A 22,523-nucleotide genomic window follows, 5' to 3' on the forward strand; every position below is an offset into this window, starting at 1 on the left:
AGCGCGGCCTACGCTCCTGTGGGAAAAAGTCGGCGCCAGGCCTCAGGGATGATGGATCAGGAGCTCTGATGTTTAATTTTCAGGGAGTTCTGTGCATTCACATGAGTCACCTGGGTGTGGGAGCCCAAGTCTGGCTGTGGCTCCGGTGGACCGTCCTTCCCCTTTAACCAACCCCTCTCTCTCCCCAAACGTGGTCACCAAAGGAAATATCATCCCCTGTTCCAAGCTTAGGTGAGGGTCACGAAGTTTATCAGATTGTAGCAAGTCCAAATGAACACCTATGGCAGGTACTCCCTTTGTAAGAGCTGTTCTCTGCCATTCCTGAACTCCAGTCTTTTAAACAAGCCCTGTAGCACCGGCCTCAGGTGGCTGCCTGACTAGTGGTGCTGGCGGCAGCTCAGAGACTTAACACCATCGTGTTATTTGTGCGCATGCCCTAGGGGATCCTCTCTCCTGCTCTTCTCCCTATCCCCCTTTTTCCGGCCCTTGCCTCTTCTGAAGGCAGCTAATTCAGCACCGCTGAGGAGAGGAGGGGCCCGGGAGGTGAGCCAGTCCTAGTCAGGAAAACCTGCTGCATCCAGAGCCCAGCGGCTGCGGGTTCTCGACACTGAGGCATGTGTGCGAGCACAGGTGGAGCCACACTGAACGTGCACACGTCAGGACACCTCCAGGGTGGGCGCTAATCAGCAGACCTGTAGGTGAATCTCAGCCCGAGCACTTCTCAGCCGTGTGACCCTGGAGAAGCGGTTCAACCTTCCCGGGCTTTAGGTTCCCGTCTGGGAGATGGGGATAGTGCCACCTGCAGTGCTGTTATGGGGACCAAACAAGATCATGCACGCAAAGCATTTATTTCAGTACATCCTGATTAAACGAGACCTATTACCACGGTATGATCCAGTCTGCTCGGGTCAGGGCAAAGCACGGCACAGCCCACAGTTCACAGGAGCACCCTCTGTGCCCCAGAATCAGGCTGGCATGGAAGAAGGTTCTCCCCAGCTAGGTCACCGTTCAGTTCACTCGTCAATTCACACGCTATCCCGGCAAAGAGGAGGGGCCAGAGCAGCCCCTGTGAGCTATGGATGAGCGGTACCCCATCTGACCACCCTGTCTTTAAATGCGATTAACTCAAAAACACACCTCTGAAAATACACTTTATGTTGCCAAGGGAGAATTCCAAGCTTCAGAAGGGAAATCTCTATTTTATTAGCAAAACAGATGCCTTAATGTTTAAGTGATTGTTTGGTCTTCTTTACCAGCCTTCCCTCTTAATGCTTCTCGAGTTTCTAACTTTCAAGAATAACTTAAGTCTGCTTTTCAAGGACTGACTTTTCTCCTGAGCTTGACTGTCATAGAAAATTTTGGGCTGCTGGGTCTTTGCTTGGAATCATATATTTGATCTTTTACCTACAACACGCCCACTGTGCAGTATTTAAATTCCTTCAGGCAAAGATACTCACAACTGATTTACCACTTATTCTGGTTAAATACATCAGACTGCATGGCCTATCAAATCATCATGTGTAGACTAACACAAATTCTCATTTCAGTTGGCAATGGAGAAAAGCCAAATAGCTCTAAACATCATTCAAGCAAGGGCGTGTGGTACATAAATTACAGTCCAGGGTTAAAAAGACAGTCCACTTATTATAAAGGCTATCGCCAAAACTCTTATGTGGTAGCACCAGACTTCAAGTTCACATGGGGAGAAGGGAACTCAGGGTTTTTTCCTCCTCCTTTGAACTGCCAGGGCTAAGTGAGGTCACTCTGTAGTCACATTTCTCTGAACGTTCAGCCCTGTCTGGGGCCTGAGTCAACGAATCTGAGACCGGCTCTGCAGTACCGGGTGGCGCTGGGAGTCCTGTAACTCAGAGAGTCACAGAAGAGGCTGAGCGTCCCAAAGTCACCTACTCGCAGCGCCACCTCCCATCATGTGCGCAAAGCCAAGAGACGAACCCACCAGCTAACCCAGTATAATCGTGATAGAACCTAACACACAGCACTCCGGGGGCACTCCCCACGTCGCCGGAAACCCTGGTCCTGGGCACTGAACCCGAGCAGAGGACAGCCCTAAACACACAGAGAGAAGTCACAAGTATCCGTGACCGACTCAACGGAGAGACAGTGATAACATCAGCCTCGTCCTGCTTCAACATTTAAGTACACAACAGTTTTAAATTTAAGAGAGAGGAACACACAGGAATTTTCCACTGGAGGATGCCCATTCTGACTTTTCTCAGTAATAGCACGTCAACAGCCGAGACGCCTTATGCAGTCCTGGCACCTAGGAGTCAGTGTTCGCACCAGCTGTCCACACTGCAGCCCTCTGCTTCCCGGCTGACGGCTCTGTGCCTGAATGCTTACCACCTCTGCCCCCGCGCCCACACGCTCCTCTCCTTTCCACCAGCCCACGGACACGTGAGGGGACACCGACCCCGATTCACACATGGGTCAGGGAAGTCCCGTGACTTGCCCGGGGTCACCTGGCTCGGAAGGGCCAGAGCCACAACTCACACCTTCGATGTTCTGCCCCCCAGATCCCATTCTTAGGTGGTGATGACTTCGTGGGAGGCATCAGCCTGGCCCTGGCTTTGCCAGGAAAGCTCCCATCTCCAGTGAAAGGAGAGGGAAACAATTTTCTATTATGTTTAGATGAAAACTAATTTGTGGGTGAACATCCGGTTGCTAAGTTCTTGACTGTGAGGCAGAGCATCAAATGCTCCTTTCCAGATGATTCCGTCTCTAGAGAGAGGTCCTGGCCCCCTGACCGTCGGCCAGTTCTCGAGGGAACTGCAGCCTCAGGAGTTGCCCTCTCAAAGTCAGCTTGGGCTTCTAAGAACCCTTCTCCCATCAGAGCCCCTGGCAGAGTCTACTAAGCAGTTGTTGGTTTCTGAGATGAAAACCTAGTTGCCATCCCTGACACCCCATCTGCAAGCAGTTGTTTTCGGGGCGTCTGCAAAGCTCGCCCACCCTCCGAGCGGCCACCCGGGGCCTTTTCCATTTGGCTCTGTAGGGTCGTCTTTTGGCAACTGTGACATCCCAGTTCTTCAGGAGTCCCTGGGATCTGAACGAACGGGCTAAAGGAGAGCTGAAGAAGAACTCAACACCCACAGCCTCGAGCCACGAAGCAAGAGGCGGTTTTCCCGAGGAACTCAAAGAGCCCGTCTCAGTGATTTCTTCCGGGACGTGATAAGCCAAAGGGCCTCACGGACTCCTGGCCGGCCTTTCCTTCCGTCTGACACTGCTCGTCAGCTGCCCTTCTCCCTCCTGACGCTGGAGTATTCGCAGCCTCCCGGAGTTGGCTTCTTCGAGACATCTCCTGGCTTCTCCTCCCAGGGGCCCGCCTCCCGAGGAGGGACGCTGAGGACCGCCCCACCGGCTGGGGCTGCGTCTGGGGCTGCGTCTGTGGCATCTAAGTGAGCCCATGACCGGGGCAGGGCGGCGGGGGTTAGGAGCCAGCTCCATGGTGGCGGCTGAGTTCCCTCGGGCTGCCAGCCCCGCACTGAGTGACTCAGCTGGGCGCCCCCAGTTCCTAGCCCACTGTGGCTCTCCAGGGAGCCTGCCCGGCAGGGGTTCATGCGGCTTCAGGGCGAGACACCGCCAGGAACGGTGTTGGCAAAATGGCATCGCCTTTCGGCTGGTGGATTGAACGCTTCCTGGGCCCTCGCCCAGCACACAAGACATCTGGCTCCTCAGCAGCTTGGACATTCAGAGTTCAGAATTCTTTGATGCTACAGATTTTTAGGCTGTTTGACAAGAAGTTCTCACACAAAGGATGATGCGGATGGGAAAGCACGGTGGACGCAGGGGGCTCTGAGCGTGCTCGGTGGCCGGCTGGGGGTGGCTTCTGGCTCGTGATCCTCATCGGATGACTGCTCACAAGCCTCCTGTTAAGTCTTCATGACTGAGACGGAAACCCAGAAGTGCACCAGACTTTTCTGTGACCGTAAAGCAAGGTGATTCACAGAAAACTTCAAAACTGGCCCCCGAAAGACTTAAAGACAGGGCACGTTCAGAGAGAGGCAAACGAAGTAAGGGGAGAAAAGGAATGTGTGATGAGGGTGAAAACTGCAGGCTATCTCTTCTAAACATTAAAGGATTTAATGCAAATGCAGGTTGGTTTAAGCAATGCAGATAGGTTTGTGTCTGCATGAATGCCGATCAAACGCGGTTTAATTTGGCACTGTCAACACCAGGAGGAAAAGAAAGGACCTGAAGGCTTTTCAGTTAATGTGTCCTGACCCCGGAAACCTACCCTGTGAACATCTGCACCCGACAACCACCAGAATTCCCAGTCTCCCTCCCTAAGAACAGACCCTGCTCCCACCTGGCCCAGAGCCGCCAGCACCCTCCCCGTGTCCTCCCAATGCTGGGGTTATGGAGTGCAGTTCCGGGTCATTAAACCCGGACTTGCATCCCAGCTTCTGAGCTCTTCCTGGGCAGCTTACTTAACCTTAAGCTACTCCCTTTCATCTGTAAAAGAGGACATCCATCACCCTCATTCTGGGACTCGTGTCTTTTTCTCCCCCTTCTTTGTGTTATTTTTTTCTCCTTGCCTTCTCCTACTCTAATCACTCTGGTCTCTCTACCCTTCTCTCTTTCTTTTTTCTTTTTTTTCTAATTTGGTTGGACCACGTGGCTTGCGGGATCTTAGTTCCCCGACCAGGGATCGAATCCGGGCCCCCTGCAGTGGAAGCACGGAGTCCTAACCACTGGAGCGCCAGGGAAATACTGTACCTTCTCTCTTTTAAAACCTTTCAAAAAGTCATCTCTGTGGTGAAACCCCATCTATTTCTCCTCACCCCCAAAGTTCTCTCTTCCTGGCTCCCCACTTTGGGTAGTTTTCTTCATGCAACACAATAAGAGATGTGGAAGAGCTTCACAGACCACAGACAGCTAAATCCACATAGAAGAAGGAATGCTTCTCCTCGGCAGTCACATAACCAGTTTGGCTGATAATTTCTTAAAACAGTATCTGTTTTGTCTCTCCTGTTAGACTCTTACTATTCAGCGTATGATTCACGAACCAGCAGCTTTGGCATCCCCTGGAAGCTTGTTGGAAATGCGGAATCTCAAGTTCTGCCAGTGCCTGCTGAATCAGAATCTGAATTCTAACCAGCTCTCGAGATGGCTCATATGTACATTAAATTATGAGAAGCACGGAATTAGACTTAAGGGCCTCCACGGTACAGACGGTACAGCATCCCCAGAAAGCCCCTCAGAACTGGGTGCTCAAGCACTAGGGCCACGTGAGTACTGGCCTGCCGGTGTCCACCGCCAGGGATCAGCCCTCACCTGGGCTTTCTTTGCGTAAAAAGCCTTAAAATCACATCTGCATAAAAAAACACAGAAGGGCTCATTTAGGATAACTTACACCTGGGCAGAGTGCTCAAGTCCTTGGCAACAGGAAGGAGATCAGTGAATTGTGTAGTCTTTTCTTCCCGGCTCATGGTCCCCTCTCCTCAGTGAGCTGGTGTAAATCACAGACTCCCTGAACTTCACAGCCCATGCCTCGTCGCTTTACCATACGCCCCTGAACGTTTCAATGAAGCTCAGAACCACAGGGATGAAAGGACAGCTGGCCCGGGACCCCCAGAGCACACGCCTGGTGCCTCTACAAAGCCCTGCCTGAGAAGAGCACTCTGCAAACCTGCGGCAGCTTCCCCCTTCCCGGGCCACGGCGGTCACGCTCCCCGTCAGCCAGAAGATTAATTTGGGACTCAGATTCCTCCCTCACGTGATCCCTTCCTGATGATTAGCAAATTGTCTCCCAGAAAGGCTAGGCTGAGGCCAAACAGACCAACCAGGCTGAACTACACCGAGTGATCACTTAAAAAATATACCGCTTAGAGACCAGGTCTTATATAAGGAGAAAAAACAGAAAAGGATCCGTCATCAAGAAAAAGAGGCCACGTACATAGAGATGGGAAGGCGGGCTACAGAGCGAGATCTAGGTTAGAAGCCCAGCCCCGGTTCGGGCGGCTGTGTGCTAATCTCTCTGAGCTGCAGTGCTTCCCCCTTTAACCTGGAGATGACACCACCTGTCTGGGGCTTCTGAAGATCACCTGCAAAGACTCACGAAGAAGTTCCAGAGCCTAGCGCCTGGTCCGTGGTAAGGGATCCGTAGACGCCGGCTGTTATCTTCCCCACTGGCTCCCAGCACCATGCTCCGAGCGGAGGCCAGGCCAGCAGGCCGGAGCGCGACCCGCCTCCAGGAGCTCTCCCCGCTCACCTTGATCATTTCCGCCACGTAGCTCTCGGGCCCCGTGTACTCCGTGGAGTCCTTGACTTTCACCAGGACGATGAAGCACAGGTAGTGCCACATGTTGTGCTCCTCCTTGATGTGCTCTTCAAAGGTGACGGTCTTGTTGTCAAACTTGTCTCTTTCCAAGCCTAAAAAGAGACAGAAAGCCCCGAGTGAGCAGCCGTGGCGCAGAAAAACCCACGAGAGAACTGCCCATAGAGAGGCGGCTGTGGTTTCACTCCCGTCTTTCTAAAGGGTTGGGTTCTGTTGGCCTTATAAATGCATTCACTTCTGCATCATAGCAGGAAAACACACAGGCTGTGGGTCAGATGGACTTGGGCTTGGGTTCCACCTCTGCCACTGACCAGTCGCTGTTTGGTCTCCACGTGCCTTAGCTGCCTCCTCAGGGGATGGGAAGACAACCATCTAGGTCCCAGGAGTGTGTGTGGGTTAAATGAGTGTGGGTGTGACAGGCCCGTGCACACAGGCAACCAGTGAATGTGAAGTCCCTTCTCCCAGGTAAGTGTCAAAAGGGAGACACGTTAAAAGGTTTGTGAGGAGACAGTGTAAGGACGAAAAGAACTAGACATACAGTTTAAACGCCAGCTGGTAAGTTTATATTTTGCAGAGGTATAGGTGAGCAATTCTGAAAATAGCTTCTGTGTATTCTTAGATTGAGGAAATAAATAAATACATGGTGATACTGGGAGTCAGATATCTAACTGTCAAAGAAGGGAGCACAAAGATGGAAAGGGAGAGAGAGGGAAAATAAACTCTGATTGTTGAATTGGAATTAGAGGTATGGGTGTGAACTCATCCTTTTTCATGTGTTTATAAAATAGATAGAGAACTGTGTGGATACATGTGTCCTCTAGATCTGTGCCCCAATTAGCCCTGGGAGCAGTGACACACCAAGAGGAATGAGCGCACCCAGTCACCAGATCTTGGCTTCTAAATACCAGTCTCCACTAAACAGAACCAGAGCTCTTTGGAGAAATGGCTGATACCAGGGCTGGGTCAGGGAAGATACAAGGTGAGCTTGCATCTAGACTATCTCATGGTGCTAAAAAAAGTAAGAAAGTCTCCATAATAAATGATGGTGACATGGCAAAAACACAGAAGCCAGCTTTGAAGGGGCTCTCAAAATCTGGGGCAATCCGAGCATCAGAATAAATTGTGACAGTAAAGGATTACATAACCCATTGAATTAACTAAAAATACACAAATCCATTGTGTTACAAATACAAAAGTACAAATATACACAGGGAAAAGAGAAAGTTATTTCTTAAAGTAAAAAGCCAATTAACAAATGTAGAAAGAACAAGAAAGTAAGAAAATCATCATTTGGCAAACATCACAATCACAGACTCAGGAAAAAACTGGATGCAGAAACTGGTGAGTTAACATTTAATTTGAGAAATAATGGGATATTTATGTTGCCTCAAAGTATCTCCTCATAAAATGGTTCTCAATTACAAAGAGCAGAAAAGTAACTTCAGTGGAGAAACAGGGCAATTACCAGCTTAACCAAGGGATCAGAGTTAATACAACCAGTTATAAGATGAACTGGCATCATGTACCTCCTGATAGGATGCACTGAGGAGAATACAGCATTTCTTTGATGTTCCTATAAAAAAATGCATAATCTCAATCTTACCATGAGGAAACATCAGAAAGTCCTGAACCAAGGGACATTCTACAAGACAACTAACTTTTATATTCTTCAAAACTGTCAATGGACTGAATTCAACACATGACCTGGGACTATCATTTGCTATAAAGGACATTATTGGGATAAAGTGTGAACTTTGACTAGGATCTGTAGATTAAGTAAGAGTACTACATCCTTGTTAATTTCCCAATTTTGATAATTATATTGCCTATATAGGAGAAGGGTCCTATCTTTAGGAAATATATAGTATTGAAATAGGGATAAAGGGGCATTGTGCCAGCCACTCTCAAACTGTTCAGAAAAATAGTGTGTGTGTGAATAAAGAAAATGCAGGAAAACTTTAACATGTGAGGAACTGGAGTAAAGAGTATACAGAAATTCTTTGTACTATTCTTATGACTTCTGTAACTGGAATTCTGTCAAAATGAAAAGTTTTAAATGGTTTTAAGGGGGCAAAAAGCTAAGATCTTAAGTTTTGAGATGGAAAAATGATCATTCTTTGAGTAGACACACCAGTAGGAAATTTATGTATTTAGTAACTACATTATGAACAATCCTGAAATGACTACTCAGCTCCCAGATTCCCACATGATTAATCTGCATTTACATGTATTTCCTTGTAGTTATACTGAAAATGATTACCGTTGGTACCCCATGCACCTCCCTTATGTAGCAGTTTACTACTTATCATTAAGTGCCTACACAGTGCACGTGCTATGCTAGGCATGTTTCATAAACTAGCTCTCCTAAGTCCCAAGATAAGGCAGAGAAGTACATATTATTGTACCCATTTTAACAGATGAGCAATAAAGGTTGAGAGAAGTGAAGTGACTATACCATGGTTACACAGCTAAGTGGCAGAGGTTTAATCAGAAACCAGGCCTGACTCCCAAGCCCAAGCTCTGAACATCTGCACTATATGCTCTTAGAGGACTCTATTTCCACTTAAAACCTGTTACCATCTGCAGTAAAGACATCCACAGGCTGGAGGTGGAGGAAAGATCTCCATTCTAGTTACTTAGAATGGGAACAAGAGATGCTCTGGCAGCCCAACAACCGTGAGACCCTGAGACACATACATTTCAAATGATGTACCATGACGTTTCTGCTAGCCCAAACTTCATTTCTTAAAACCAACTGGCAAGTGCTGCACTAAGTCCATGGGCACTCCAGATACTCCCCAGAAGAACGGATCAGAGGCCCGCTCAGTGCCAAGGGCAGGGACTCTGGAGAACAGCAGCGGCCCTCCCCACGGAGAGTCTGGGCAACCCCCAGCCCCGCGGCAAAAGCCAGGCTGCACCACTCACCGCAGATAAAGCACGTGGTCTTTAAGATCTCCTCTTTCTTCTGCTTTTCACTCCTCAGATCGGCAAAGGTGTCAATGATGACCCCGAAAATCAGATTAAGGACAATGATGATGACCATGAAGAAGAACAAGAGGTCATAGATCACTCGGGCAGCAAAGAGGGGCTCCTGGAAAAGAGGCGCCTCCGTCAGCGGATTACCCCCTCTCCCCAGCACTTGGGTCTGCAGGGCTCGGGGCGGAAGGAGGGGACTTGATGCATCCAAGTCAGATGTCCCAGCCCTCCTGGCCCACCCCAACCCCCAGCAGCGCCGTGTGCTTCGTTCGGCACGTTACACTGGGCGTCAAAGTGTAAAAGCCACAAATGCGGCTCTTTTCACACCCGCTGTGTATACTGTGAGTTCTCCAAGTGTCACGTGGCACGTGCCCGAGAGCAGCCTCCTGGGATCTAAGGGGTTTACAAATGTGTTCATGCAGGCCGGACCTGGCCCCCGAAGGAAGGAATGGCTTAGATACACGGAGAGGAGAGCAGAAGCTGCCCCCCTTCCGCGCCAGGGCTTCCTCCCAGGGCTGCAACCCGAGGGTGACCGGAGAGGAAAGCAGCCCTAAGCAGCTGGTCCCGCACGCATGTCGACTCATCACCGCTCCCAGCTCTGCCTCTGTGTCTTCGGTTTACGCTGGAGCCCACTGCGTTGTGCTCTCACCACCCACCCTGCCCCCCTGCTCTTCCTTCCCCTGGGGCGCAGCTACCTCTTTGGACGGCTTCCTGAGCACATCTCCCACTCCGCCCCCGCTCCGCAGCCCGTGACTCAGCACCGTGACAATGCACATCAGGAGCGTCTCGCACGTGTGCTCTTTATCCTGCTCCGTCTCCTCTGCAGGGACCCGCTCTGCGAACACGCCAAGTCGTGAGAGATGCGAAACGTGAGGGAAAAGAGATACCGGGATATGGAGGTCAGGATTCCTGAATGCCACCTCACCAGCGGACAGACAGGAGCCAGAAAGAATAAAAGAAAGGAATCGAGCATCCAAAGCTTTCTTTTTCATCCCTGTTTTCATCACTAAACCTTGCTAATTTCTCAAGCCCAGAGCTGCCCTTCTCTCTATTAAATCTAAAATATTCCCTATCGTTTTCAGATTTTAAACTACAGTGTCAGCTCTGACCAGGCGCTTGACCTTAGGTAAGTCGCCCAGCACTGAGTGATAAGCATCTCTTCTCTCAGCTCAGGGCCCGGGTGCCTCACTGGGGATGTTGTAGGGCTACATCCAGCAACATTTTTACAGTTGGTCCTCTGAAGGAATCGCTTTAAACTGGAAACTGTCCATTCTTACTGGTTTTTGGAGGAAGAACTTGCTGACTGCCCTGTTCTTTTCTCCAGCTGCAGTGAGAATGGTCTTGCTAAAACACCTATCTCATCATATCACTCCCCTTTCAACAACCGGGATCATCCTTTAAGGAAGCTTTGACCCCCTGAGCCTGACATGTAAGACCCTTCATGATCTGGCCCTTTGTTGACCTCTCTGGCTTCACTTCTTCCTGCTCTATGATCGTTATCTCCCTAAACATGCTGTATTCTACGTCCAAGCCTTTGGGCATGCTGTTCCCTCCAACAGGAATACCGACCCCTCCTCCTTCGCCCAAGATTCTACTGTTTTCATTTAGCTGTCATCTCCTGGGTGATACTCTTTCTCCAGTATTAGGCTGGGTGCCTATCTTCTATATTCCATCCTTATTCTCGGCACTCAGCACCCTCTCTAGTAATCACCTCTTGGCCCACCTCCCTCTCCCCCCGCCCCGACCCTGCCACTATAGTATTATATCTTAGAGTACAACACAGTCCCTGGCAAAGAGTGGGCACTCAGTAAATACTGGCTGAATCCATGAAGCAGCTATTTTCTTCCCATATAGCCTTCTTTCCCCCGCTTCATCCCCCTCCTCTCTCCCAGCCCTTCCTCTTTGCTACTGGCCTTACTTCTGAGCAGTGAGCCTGCTTTCATCTGCTTCCAATGTCGTGTGCACCATCTAAGCCTCTGGGGGGAGCCTGGCACTAACACGGTAACGCTGCGAGGTCCTACCTTCTTTGGGTGCCGGAGAGGAGCAGTTCTCCCCAGTCTCCACCCTACACACGTCAGAGTACAGGAACTCGCTTGCCAAACTCTCTCTGGCTTCTGGAGAGAGAAGGAAATTTTATGATGAACAATCTGGCAACATATGGTTAAAATGTTTGAAGTCCCCAATTCACGGCTGATTAAACAATTCTTTACATAAATAACACCCGACAAGCCTGCATATAAATTCAAAGCAGAGATGCAATTTACACTTTCATTCGGTGATCTGTATGGGAAAAAAGCCAGAAATGTCAATTCCTGCAAGCTTACTAGAAATATCGCACTTAAATAGCACCTCTCCAACTTTAAAGACAAACAGCTGAAACTCTTCGACAAATACTACTGAACATACAGACTCCAGCAAGATTTATACCAAGTCTGCATGAGAAGCAGGAGTGGAAATCTGAGGTCCAGATCAGTTTAGTTCAGAACCCTAAGATGGTTGGCAGTGAATGTCATTTTTAGTGTCAACTTGGAGGCTGGAGTTACATGCCAAGAATGCAGCATTTGGGAGGGAGAAAAAGGCTGCCTGGCTTAGTTACAATCCTAGTTTGTTCCTTGGACTCAGGGCGCCTGGCTACCAGATGAAAAACCAGTAATATTTCACTGACTAGTGTCAAGTATTTTAATTGAGGGAAAAGGCACTTGGGTATCACTCAAGAATATGTTATCTCTCTCTCAAAAGAGGAAATCCCTTCTGTTTTTTCTATAAATTAAAATCATACAAGCTCACTGTAAAACTTGCACACTGTTTAAAAAAAAAAAAAAAAAAAAAAAGCCCCAGAGACAGCCACTGATTGCGGTTTGGGGGTATATTCTTCCATATGTTATAAGACATATGGGCTTTTTAATTAAAAATAAAAATCTACACAGATCCTATTGTAGTTATTCTTCTGCAATTTCCTACCATATCTTGGGTACTTTTCCATGAAGGTTTATAAAGACGTACCATATCTGCAGGGTTCACCACACCATGCATGAACCACACTCTAATGAAACACTCCCTTACGTTGAGATTGCTTCCAATTTCACACTGCAATGAACATACTTCCGTACACATCTGTTTCTACATTTTTTTTTTTAAAGGATAAATTCCTAGAAGTAGATTTACCAAGCCAGAGGGCTGCATACGCCTATGCTTTCAATATACATGGTCAAACTGTTTCATGAAAATGTTGTACTAGTTTAAAATAGGACTTTAGTAAATAAGTTCAGCGTAGCATCTGGACACTCACACTTAGCACTGACACATCATACCGCCCTTTGAATGAAGTGAAAACTAAGCCCTGTATTCAGTTCACACTCTGAGTGTTAGGGAGATACCTACACTGCCAAAGTCATCATTTTTAGTTCAGTTGTAATCACGAAATACTCTTTTAACATTAAAAAAGCTCAGAAGATCCCAAACCCACCTGGAAGAGCGGTTTCATTGGGCAGCCTATCTACTTCCAAGATGAAGTCATCCTTGAAGAAGAGGTAGCCCACTATTGAGAACAGGTAAACCAGGATCAAAGCCAGGACCGCCGTCAAGATGATGGACCGTCCGTTGCGAGTGACGCTTTTAATGACATTAAGCAGAGTCTCTTCTCTGTACACTAAGTCAAAAAGCTTTAAAAACAAACGAAAGGACGACAATGGGACAATTTTAAGAAGCCTCTATATTAGATGGATATCCATATCCCCTAATGACAACTTGATTTATAAAGAATTTACCCTTCCGGAAACTCAAAAGCATTATACTCTTAACGTGTTAACGCTTGCCTGTCTTAACAGTGAAAACCGAGATGGTAAAAATAAGGAAAAACAAATATAGACAAGGAGGGTGGGAAACAAGAGCAATTTCAAGTTGTTTACATGCAGCTTAGAGGTCTTGGGAATAGAGAAAATACAGTCTGTACCAGTGAGCTGCAGAGGACAAGGGGGGACGAAAGGGATGAGGGTCCTGGCATTCATTTAGGGATTATCCACTGAGCTTCTATTAAGGGCCAGCCACTCTGGACATGGGACTGGCTGACCTGCAATGGGCCAGGCCAGGGAGCAGGGACTCTGGAGTGGACAGAGGTTCAAACCTCAGCTCAACCGCTTGCTGCCACCAGGACCAGGTACTACCCCCTTCCTCTCGGAGCCTCAGTTTCATCATTTGCAAACTGGAGGAGAGAGACTTATTGTAAAGAATAAATAGACAATGTACATAGAGTGCTTAGCAGACAGTCATACTTCTGTGCTGAGTAAGTCCACAGTCGATGGTAATTATCATTAAATTCCTGACGAAGAGACTGGGCCAAGGTCACACAGATAGTACACAGCAGGGACGCTGGCGGTGGTAGCACGCCAGGAAGCCTAAACCCTTCCTATGGCCCTGGTCGGGGCAGAGACGCCCTGCGGTTCACAGCGGGTTCACCATCTTGGTGCGCCCTGTGTCCAAGGGGCCTGCACTTTGCAAGAACTTGGCTTCATGAGAAAGGGAGGCTCCCTGGAGGTACTTAGAGGTATGGGAGACCAGCAGCTGGTTTTCTAAGAACTACAATCTCAGATATTTGGCTGGAGGGATGGCGGAGAGCCATGAGAGAAGAGATGCACGGCGTTGTTCTGGACCTGGGGGGGCTGGCTTTAATATGGCCTCTGCGTGGACATCTGATCCTGTCCTGAAGGTCCTGCTTCCACCGTGGCTTTGGGGAATGACTGTGCACAGCCAAGTGAGTCAGGGGACAAGGGTGTGAATCCTGACTCTGCTTTTAATTTGTTGCAAGCTGTTGATCGGGCCATGAGACCTCTCTGGACCTCAGTTTCTGCATTTGTAAAATCAGTGGACTGAACTAGCTCATCTCCGAGTCCCTTCCAATTTAGAATTTTACGTCTGAGTTCATTTTCTGCTCAATTAGCCCCTCTGCCTCCATAAGGACAGTCTGTGTCCTGAGACCAGTGTGAAGGGCACCGGGTAAAGGAGGACACTTAAAAGGAAGCAAGGAAGAGGCGTTTATTCGATATAAGAGTACAAAGGCTAATGTTGCTGTTAATGTTGGTTAAATATTTTCCAGCAACCCACCATGAAGCAGCAAGTAAGAGCAACTTCAGACAACAAGCGACACTTGTTTTCTGGGGCTAAGAACTGTAGAGATTATACAGCCCCCAAGTCACTGAAATGAGAAGTAACTTTTCCCTTTTCATTTACCTATAATTTCTGATTTTAAAACAAGGGACATATATCACTTGATAATAAGGAAAAACTTTCTTCGAATTAGAAAATTAGACAAGTTCAATGGAGAAAACTTTGAAAACACAAAAAAGCACAGAAAAAAACAAAAATCACTAATAACTCTAATATCTATAGACATTTACTCAACAAATTCTTTCTTTCTGACCTTACTACATAATTGAAAAAAGTGTAACGTATGCATACATGTTTTTACTAAAATATTATACCATAAGCTGGCATATAGTCCGCTTGCTTGGTAAAAAGAATCATGAACATTTTCATGTCAAAAAGATCACCTAGTTAAAGTACCTGCCTGGATGATAGCCTGATTGACAAACTCAGAATCTCTGTGAGGGTGTGATCAAAATAGATATTTTTTCAAATCTAAGTAAATAACTATCATCACAGCTCTGGTTAAAAATAAGCAGTGGTCTGATTTTCTGGATAATACCTTTTCTCTCTTCCTTCTGGTACTTTCACTCATTTTAGACTAGAGATTATTCGAATATGGTCCTGAGGTATTTATAGTCTCTTGAATTTGGGCAATATAGCTGCCACCTGTGTCTATATTTAATAAAAAGAACAATTAGATCTATTTGGATTTCTGAGAGCTTTTTCACTTTATGTCCATGGATCTTTGTTAAGGAAAGTTTTACTTCATTATGTTTTTAAGCTTCGTTTCTGCTATAATTTTTTCTGAGGAAAAAAATAATAAACCTTATGTCAGTTTCAAAAAAAAAAAAAAAAAAAAGATCACCTAGTATTCCAGTATATGGAAAAACCACAGTCTACTCAACCAATATCTTTTCCTTTTTTAAATAGTCAAGATGTTTTCAATTATATATCATTGAAAGTAATGCTGTGATGAACACCTCTGCACGTGCCTGTATATATACCTGTCCAGTTATTTCTTTTTGGCAAGTTTCCAGAAATGGAGCTGTTGGGTCAAATATTATAACACACGATATCGCCCCACTGCTTTCCGGAAAGGCTGTACCAATTTATCCTTAGCACTGTTAGAGAACGAGGCCCGTTTTAGCGCACTCTCACTAGAAGTGGGCATGATCATGCTTCTGAACCTTTCCCAACATTACAGGTACAACACGGGATCACGCTCGTGTGTTAACCAGTACGTCACTGTTTGACATTAGAACACTTCCGCGTTTACTCTGAATTTCTCCTTTTCTTACCTGCCTGCTAACGAACTTTGCACACTTTCATCTTGGGATGTTAATAGTTTGCTAAGGACACAACTTGAAGGCAGGCTTGGGACCGGGTTCAGCCAGTCTCGGGGTGAACTTCAGTTAGGCCACAGTCGCCCACTCTGCCTTTCCGCCCTGCTGGTGTAGAGCTTTCACGTGACGTGTGGGTTTTCCCTGCTACAGGTCTCTCTCCATTTCCTTCCTGTCACAGGCTGTCCTCATTTGTGGAATAATGTGAACGGTTTCAGTATTTTGTCTGTGGTTCCCAGCAGACACGTTAAATACTGCTTTTGACACCAAAAGGAACACGTCACTTGAAGTCACAGAAAGTCAAGGCCCAGATGGCTTAGAAACCCTGCAGAAGCACCTATGCAAAGCGTCCAACCCCGGTCTCATTGGACCCTGGTCAGTCTTTCTCAAAGTGCACTGAGCCGAGGTAACATCACCAGGAGCTCTGAGCTCCTCTGATCCTTCTGTGACGGGTGAGGGACGGCAAGGCAGGCATGCAGACTGCAATGCGAAATACCGGTTTCACCGGAGCAGGGACTTTTTCACAGGCTCAAAGGAAAGGCAGCTCAGGGCCGTGCTTAAGCACTTAGACCCGGGAGTCAACAGAGCTGCGTCGCTATTGTGGTCTCTGCCCCTGACTTGCGGTGCGACTCTGGGCAGGTGACCTGCCTCACCAGGCTCCACCTCGCCAGTGGTAATTTGCAGAGTTCGTCCGCCTCAAAGGCGGTCGTGAGAGGGGACAGAAAGAGCACACAGGGAACAGTCAGTAAGTGACAGTAACTGTTCTCTTCTACACTGTGAGGCCCGTGAGGGCTGGGACGACACTGCCTCGTCTCACCATGACACCCACCGCGTCTAGTTCTGGCACCGGCTGGCACTGCCAATGACCAAAAGAAGAGGATTTGATGAACAGAAAAGGAAACAGAGCCAACGGGATGTAGATGGTCGGAAAAGTCATTCTCTGCCTAGGCGAGATGGCACTGTCTAAAGGGGACTCCCCTACCTCGTGGGAGAGACCCCCTCAGCAGGGGTGGGAGAGACCCCGACTCAACTCTGCCTCCCCACTGAGAGAGGACAGGAATTTGTCAGGTTCCGGACGTGGGCCTCCCAGACTCACAAACAGGAACCCCACCCAGGGGTGTTACTGCATGAGACAAAAAGGCTTAGAAATATACACAGAGCTCTAAAGATCTCTGATAGAGAGCGACCAAAATAGGGCACGTAATGGCCATCACAAGTGTATCCAGAGACCTCTTTGCCTAAAACCTCAAAGTACGGCCAGACCTATTTTAAAATGAGGGAAACGAATCCATATCCATATCCCTCAGCCTGCCAACATCCACCACTAATGGAAGGAGCTAATCCTGGAGGCCTAGATGCTGCATTCTTTATGGTGTTTGGATGGGAGAGGGGAGAGGGGAGAGGGGAGCGGGGAGACGGGATGACAGAGACGGTAATAACAGCCGGCCATCGCTCAGCATTTCTGTGGCGGTGCTGTTCTCAGACCCTGACACGCGAAGTAGCAGAAAATCCCTATGATGGCCCTGCCAGGAAATGGACTGTTCTCCCCATTTCGTAGATGGGGAAACTGAGGCACAGCGCAGTTAAGTCACCAGCCCGGAGACCACATGGACGGCAACTCCTGGAAGTGTCTTCCTTGCCCTGCTTTTTGCAAGTAAATCCCTCCTCGTTTCTTTTTTTTGGCTGCACCTCGCGGTTTGCGGGATCTTAGTTCCCCAACCAGGGATCGGACCTGCACCCTTGGCAATGAAAGTGCAGAGTCCTATCCACTGGACTGCCAGGGTATTCCCAAGTCCCTTGTCTTAAGTCAACACTTAGGCCTTGATCATTTTTTAATCATCAGAAACATTCTAATACTTCTTCTATTCCCTTTACGGATGGTTTTGCTCGCAGAAAGGTCAATTTTACGCTTCCTGTCATTTGACATAGGTACAATGAAGTGGTTTTTTTTATCTACAACTCTACAGGTCAAGATTCCCTGTAATGACAGGAGAATAAGCAGATAGAGGTCTGTCATTTAAAAACCTGCTCAGGAGGAAAATAATGGAAAATCAAGACATTTAAGCACTCGGCTCAGACTGGAACACAACTTCTGCTGAAAAGGCCTCCTGGATCAATAAATCTATCAGGCTCACTGTCGTGGGTCTTGGGTCTTTGAAAACAGCTCCTGCTCTTGTTGGCACTACATGTTTTCACTGGACAATGGATCCCATGAGAACTGTCAGAAGGTGACAGACAGTCGCACAAGAAAACATTCTTCTTGTAAGTGCTGGCTGAGGCCAAGAAATAAGACAAACAAAGGTGCACATGGAGGCAACACCTCCTGATCTAGATGGTGGGCATCATCTGTCATCGTGATCACGCAGTGTGATCGTGCACCTCCTGGGCTCCTGAGAGCCGACCTGCTCCCTGGGTAGCTTTCCTCTCCAGATGCCCCAAACGCTGCGTACAGCGCGGGCTACGACCTCGTTAGACCAGGCACACCAGTCACCATGAAAAGGAGGGGTCTGTGAGGGGAGGAAGGACAGAGGATGCTCTCCTAGCTGCCCACGTGTAACATCTTTCAACACCAGCAACTCACCAGCAAACTGTAGAAGAATTCATGGACGAAGAGCCCCATGGCGCAGATCAGCAGATACAGCAAATGATAAAGGAACTCAACATCCAGAACCATGGCTCGGTAGCCTCTGGTGAATGTTCCACAGTTGCCCACAAAGCTCATCAGAAAGATGATTTTATTGCAGACCTGACAACAATGACAGCAACAGTCAGATAAGCACGGACCATGGTGAACTCGAGACTCTTCACAAGAGCCGAGGGCAGTTTGCCCCCAAGCGTCTCTCGGCGCCTGTGCCCAAACAAAAGCTTCCTTTTGCACCCAGGGCCCATCGAAGGCGCCGAGAACTGTTCTGCGGATCAAAGTCATTTCATTACTTTGCTTTTCAGGCATATTGCAAGTTAATGTGACAGTCAAATAACTTCATGTGCAACACTAATCAAGTGGCATTTGTAAGTGACAAAAACAAAATTAACACATACTGAAATTATGATTTTCAAGATGAGATATGAATCATTTCTAACATCCTTACATGAGTTAGTCAAACACAGAAGTCACCTCAATCCACGAACCCTGTGATCAGCATGATTAAAAGTGTTTTCTAACTTTCTGTTACGTTCTAGGCATTAGAGGGTTGCAATTTAATGAGAAGCAGCCACTTCTTGTCACCCATTGCTCCTAATTTTACAGGGAAAATGAGAATTCTCTTGGGGTGGGCAGGGGAAAGTAAGTGACTTCAGGATGAGTTCTATTCCCCTGCCCCCCTTTCTGGGAATAACTTCTTTTTTTTTTTTTTGGTGATGAAAGTTAAATTTATTGTGATATTCATTTTGTAATTCATATACATATCAAATCAAAATGTTGTACACCTAAAACTAATACAATATTATATGTCAATTACATCTCAATAAAAAGTTAAAAAACAATATATGAAAAGTATGTAACCTTATTAATAAGCAAAGAAATGTGATTTTCCTGATTTCTTCCTTTTCATAAACTCGTATTTCATTGAAATAGTCATATATACATGGTAAAAGTAATAGCATTTTTTTCCAATAGCATAGAAGAGTATAAAGAATAAAGGTAAGTCTCCCTCCCAACCTATACTATCAGATCCCCCCCCCCACTCTCCGAGAAGACTACTCTCATCCCCCAGAAGGAGCCACACTGGGACCTCGTAAAGTACCAACGTTTGGCCCTTCTTGGGTTGGGAATAACTTCTATTTTTCCTCTGGGGATCCATCCCTTCCCATGTATCGGTCCTTGAGGTCTGGGTGGGCCTCCATCCTGGCCAGTCGGAATTATGGCAATCCCCTGGCAACGACTGGTTCACGGATAGGCACGTGACCAAATGGAGTCAACGACACCCACTGAGATCTTTCCTGGGACTGCAGCGTAAGACAACTTTGTTCTTTACCCCTGACCTTGGACCTGACAGAAGGTGAGCTCTGAGGCTGCTGGCATCCATCCTGCATTACCATGGAGCCCAAGGGTACCACCAGCGCAGAACCAAAAGAGAGGAACTGAGCCCTGACGCTACTGTCTAGCCTCCTGAATTCAGCTACACCTGAAGCCAGGCGCTAGATTCTCAGGCACATTTTCTCCTTTGCTTATATTAGCGTGGATTAGGTTTTCTGACCCCTGCAACTGAAGGCTGACCTACTGTATAACAGAGTCCCACTTATGAGAGAAACCCCATGCCTGAAGTCTGCCTATAGCAACATGCTGCTAGAAAAACCTGAATCAGGAGAAAGGTGGAGAGAATGCGCTTCGGCTGCACTTGGTAAAACCATCTCCTGCTACCCGAGCTAGCTTGGCCACAGGTGCTGGGGAAGCGGTGCCAGTTAATCTGGTGGGTCAGTGCAAGCGAGCTTCTCGGCAATCAGATAAGGGGGGAAGCCAACACCCACGGAGAAGGTTCGGCTTTCTCAGACAGGCTAACCTTTCAATCCACCAGGTCTTTTTCTTCTAATATTCTAACCTTTGCCAGTGTAGGATCTTTTTTAGGGGGAGAAAGCATCATTCATTCCGAAAGAACCGTGTTGCTGGGGTTTCAGAGAGGAAGAAAAAAAAAAAAAAAGGTCACGCTCTGGTCGACATTCCAGGACCTCACACAAGCCCAGGCACCTGCGGTATTCACAACAGAGCAATCCACTTCACCTGAGTCCACTCTGCCCTTTAACTTCTGCCCCCATCTTCTCCGTCGCTTCACCAGCAACTGTCTCCTATTCATGGTCTTAGTCTGCTGTCCCCACTTCCTACGGACCCCGCTTTGGTTAGTGTCAGATGTGGCTTTTGGTCCCAGCTCTCTACTGCGGCGGCTCTCCCCACGTCCCCAGCGATTCTCCAGGGCACACACAGCCGTCTTGCCCTGTCCACTCCTAGCACCCAACCCCAGCTCCTGCAGCACCCTTCTCACCACCCTCCCTGCACGTGGCTGCCAGGATACCACCCTGGGCTGCTTCCCCAGCTCTCAGATCTCCAACATTCCTTCGCGGTGTGCCCACAGCTGCTATTTCTTCTCCCATTGCTCCATGTGAACGTTCCTCTATTTTTAGCCCCTCTAAATAATTGTTTACTGTTTCAGCTTCCCCCCCCCGCCCCCCCCGCAGCTAATGGTATTATGAATGGTCATTAGTTATCCAAATGGAGTCTTTCCCACAACTGATTTACGTTAAAGAGAAAACTATGGAATGACCAAAGGCCAGAGAAACAAAAGAATTAACTCGCAGAAGACAACCTCTGAAATACTGAGTGTTTTTTCCTTTTTTTTATTTGTTTCTCCTGTATTTCTTTCTTAAAAAGCTTCCTCTCACTGCAGGTGAAGCCTGCATTTCCTGCTTCAGTGTTGATGTGGCTCTGTCACTCTGGTCATGCATTTCCAAACATCGGGCCCAACATTAATAGCTTGTCTTGTTACCTCAAGCCCAGTGAGCCAACAATTGGTGGTCTATTTTCACCCTGAAAACCAGGTCTTGCATGACTTCGTTTTAGCTGGAGGCATCATTCTTCTCCCAGCCACCCGTGACTAAAAATTTGCAGTTATACTTGCCTCCTTCATCACCCAGTCAAGGCAGTAATACCTTCTTTGCCTGGAGAAAAGGACCCAGACCAAGCCCTGCACTGCTTTCAGGCTTAAGGCTCAGACCCTACGCCCACCATGTGTCACCGTTCCTCCGAAGCTCTGACATCTGTACCTTCCTTCTTCTCCGTTATGGCCAAGACGCAGGCTTGGTCACACGTAATCGAAAGCCCTGCTGGAGGCCCTAAGTGGTCCCCCACCCCACCCCCCCGTGCTCAAATCCGTGTATATTCATGCCACTACCAAGGGAATTTTCTCAACCACTGAACTGCTCAAAAACCCTGAATCATTTCCCACTATTGGGAATAGAATTTCCCAACCTATATTCTATACGACACTAATTCCAAGTGATACTTTACGGAAAATGTGGGCAAAGAAGTTCGGGAAACACGAATACCCGGTGTCCCTTTCTTACAGATTCGTAACCCGTATCAGCATGTTAAAGTCTCAGAAATGCTGCCGTGAAAAACCTTTCATGTTGCTTGACCCAGCATTTCGCACATTGATTTGACCAAGGAACGCTCTTTTCACCTAAGATTTATCAACTTGGAACACGCGGACCTGGAGGATGAAGGCCCAGTGCGTCTTCCTGAAATTCAGGGCCCAGGTTCCTTGTACAGGATCAGGCCCTACACGTCAGTACGTGAGCCACAGAGGAGGCGAAACTCAACGGCTGGTCGTCTCCTGAGAAGGTCCGGGCTCCCCTCGCTGCTGTGGCCTATGGGGAAGACGCTCCTCTCAATCCCTGCTTCGTGGCCCCACTGTCTCCATTCTTTAAGACAAGACTTCAGCCCTGTCCTCCTTCTCCCCTAGCTCCCTTGCTGCCGCTGCCATCTGAACAGCCATTCGGGGACATTTATGATTGCCCTCAATTACTGGCTTCACCTTTTTTGCAATATCACTTCCATTTTTGAACAGTGACCTTAGCTTCCTTATACACTCAGGGCAGAAACCTCTGGAAGGCAGTTTTAGATCCCCACATGTCCCAATTCGTTCCTTTTTTTTCACCAGGAAACCTCTCCAATTTATGGCTTTATATCAGTTGTGTCCATTTCCTAGGAATTCCACAGATGGAGTTGGCACCTACCCGTCCACAGCGGTGAAATAGCATTTCCAAATGTCACTACCGAC

The 22,523-nt window shown here is 47.8% G+C and overlaps 1 protein-coding gene across 2 annotated transcripts in view; it reads right to left on the bottom strand.

Moving 5' to 3' along the window:
• ITPR1 (inositol 1,4,5-trisphosphate receptor type 1) overlaps positions 1 to 22,523 on the bottom strand; it is a 321,127-nt gene that overhangs the window by 19,625 nt on the left and 278,979 nt on the right. For both annotated transcript variants that reach the window (XM_068559286.1, XM_068559285.1), the window contains exons 52-57: positions 18,335 to 18,499; positions 12,738 to 12,933; positions 11,293 to 11,385; positions 9,967 to 10,106; positions 9,221 to 9,386; positions 6,230 to 6,390 (exon numbers count right to left, since the gene is read on the bottom strand). In XM_068559286.1, coding sequence (XP_068415387.1) covers positions 6,230 to 6,390; positions 9,221 to 9,386; positions 9,967 to 10,106; positions 11,293 to 11,385; positions 12,738 to 12,933; positions 18,335 to 18,499 — 921 coding nt within the window. The remainder of the gene's footprint in view (positions 1 to 6,229; positions 6,391 to 9,220; positions 9,387 to 9,966; positions 10,107 to 11,292; positions 11,386 to 12,737; positions 12,934 to 18,334; positions 18,500 to 22,523) is intronic.

This window comes from Eschrichtius robustus, chromosome 12 (assembly GCF_028021215.1).
Source record: "Eschrichtius robustus isolate mEscRob2 chromosome 12, mEscRob2.pri, whole genome shotgun sequence".
Classification (NCBI taxonomy): domain Eukaryota; kingdom Metazoa; phylum Chordata; class Mammalia; order Artiodactyla; family Eschrichtiidae; genus Eschrichtius; species Eschrichtius robustus.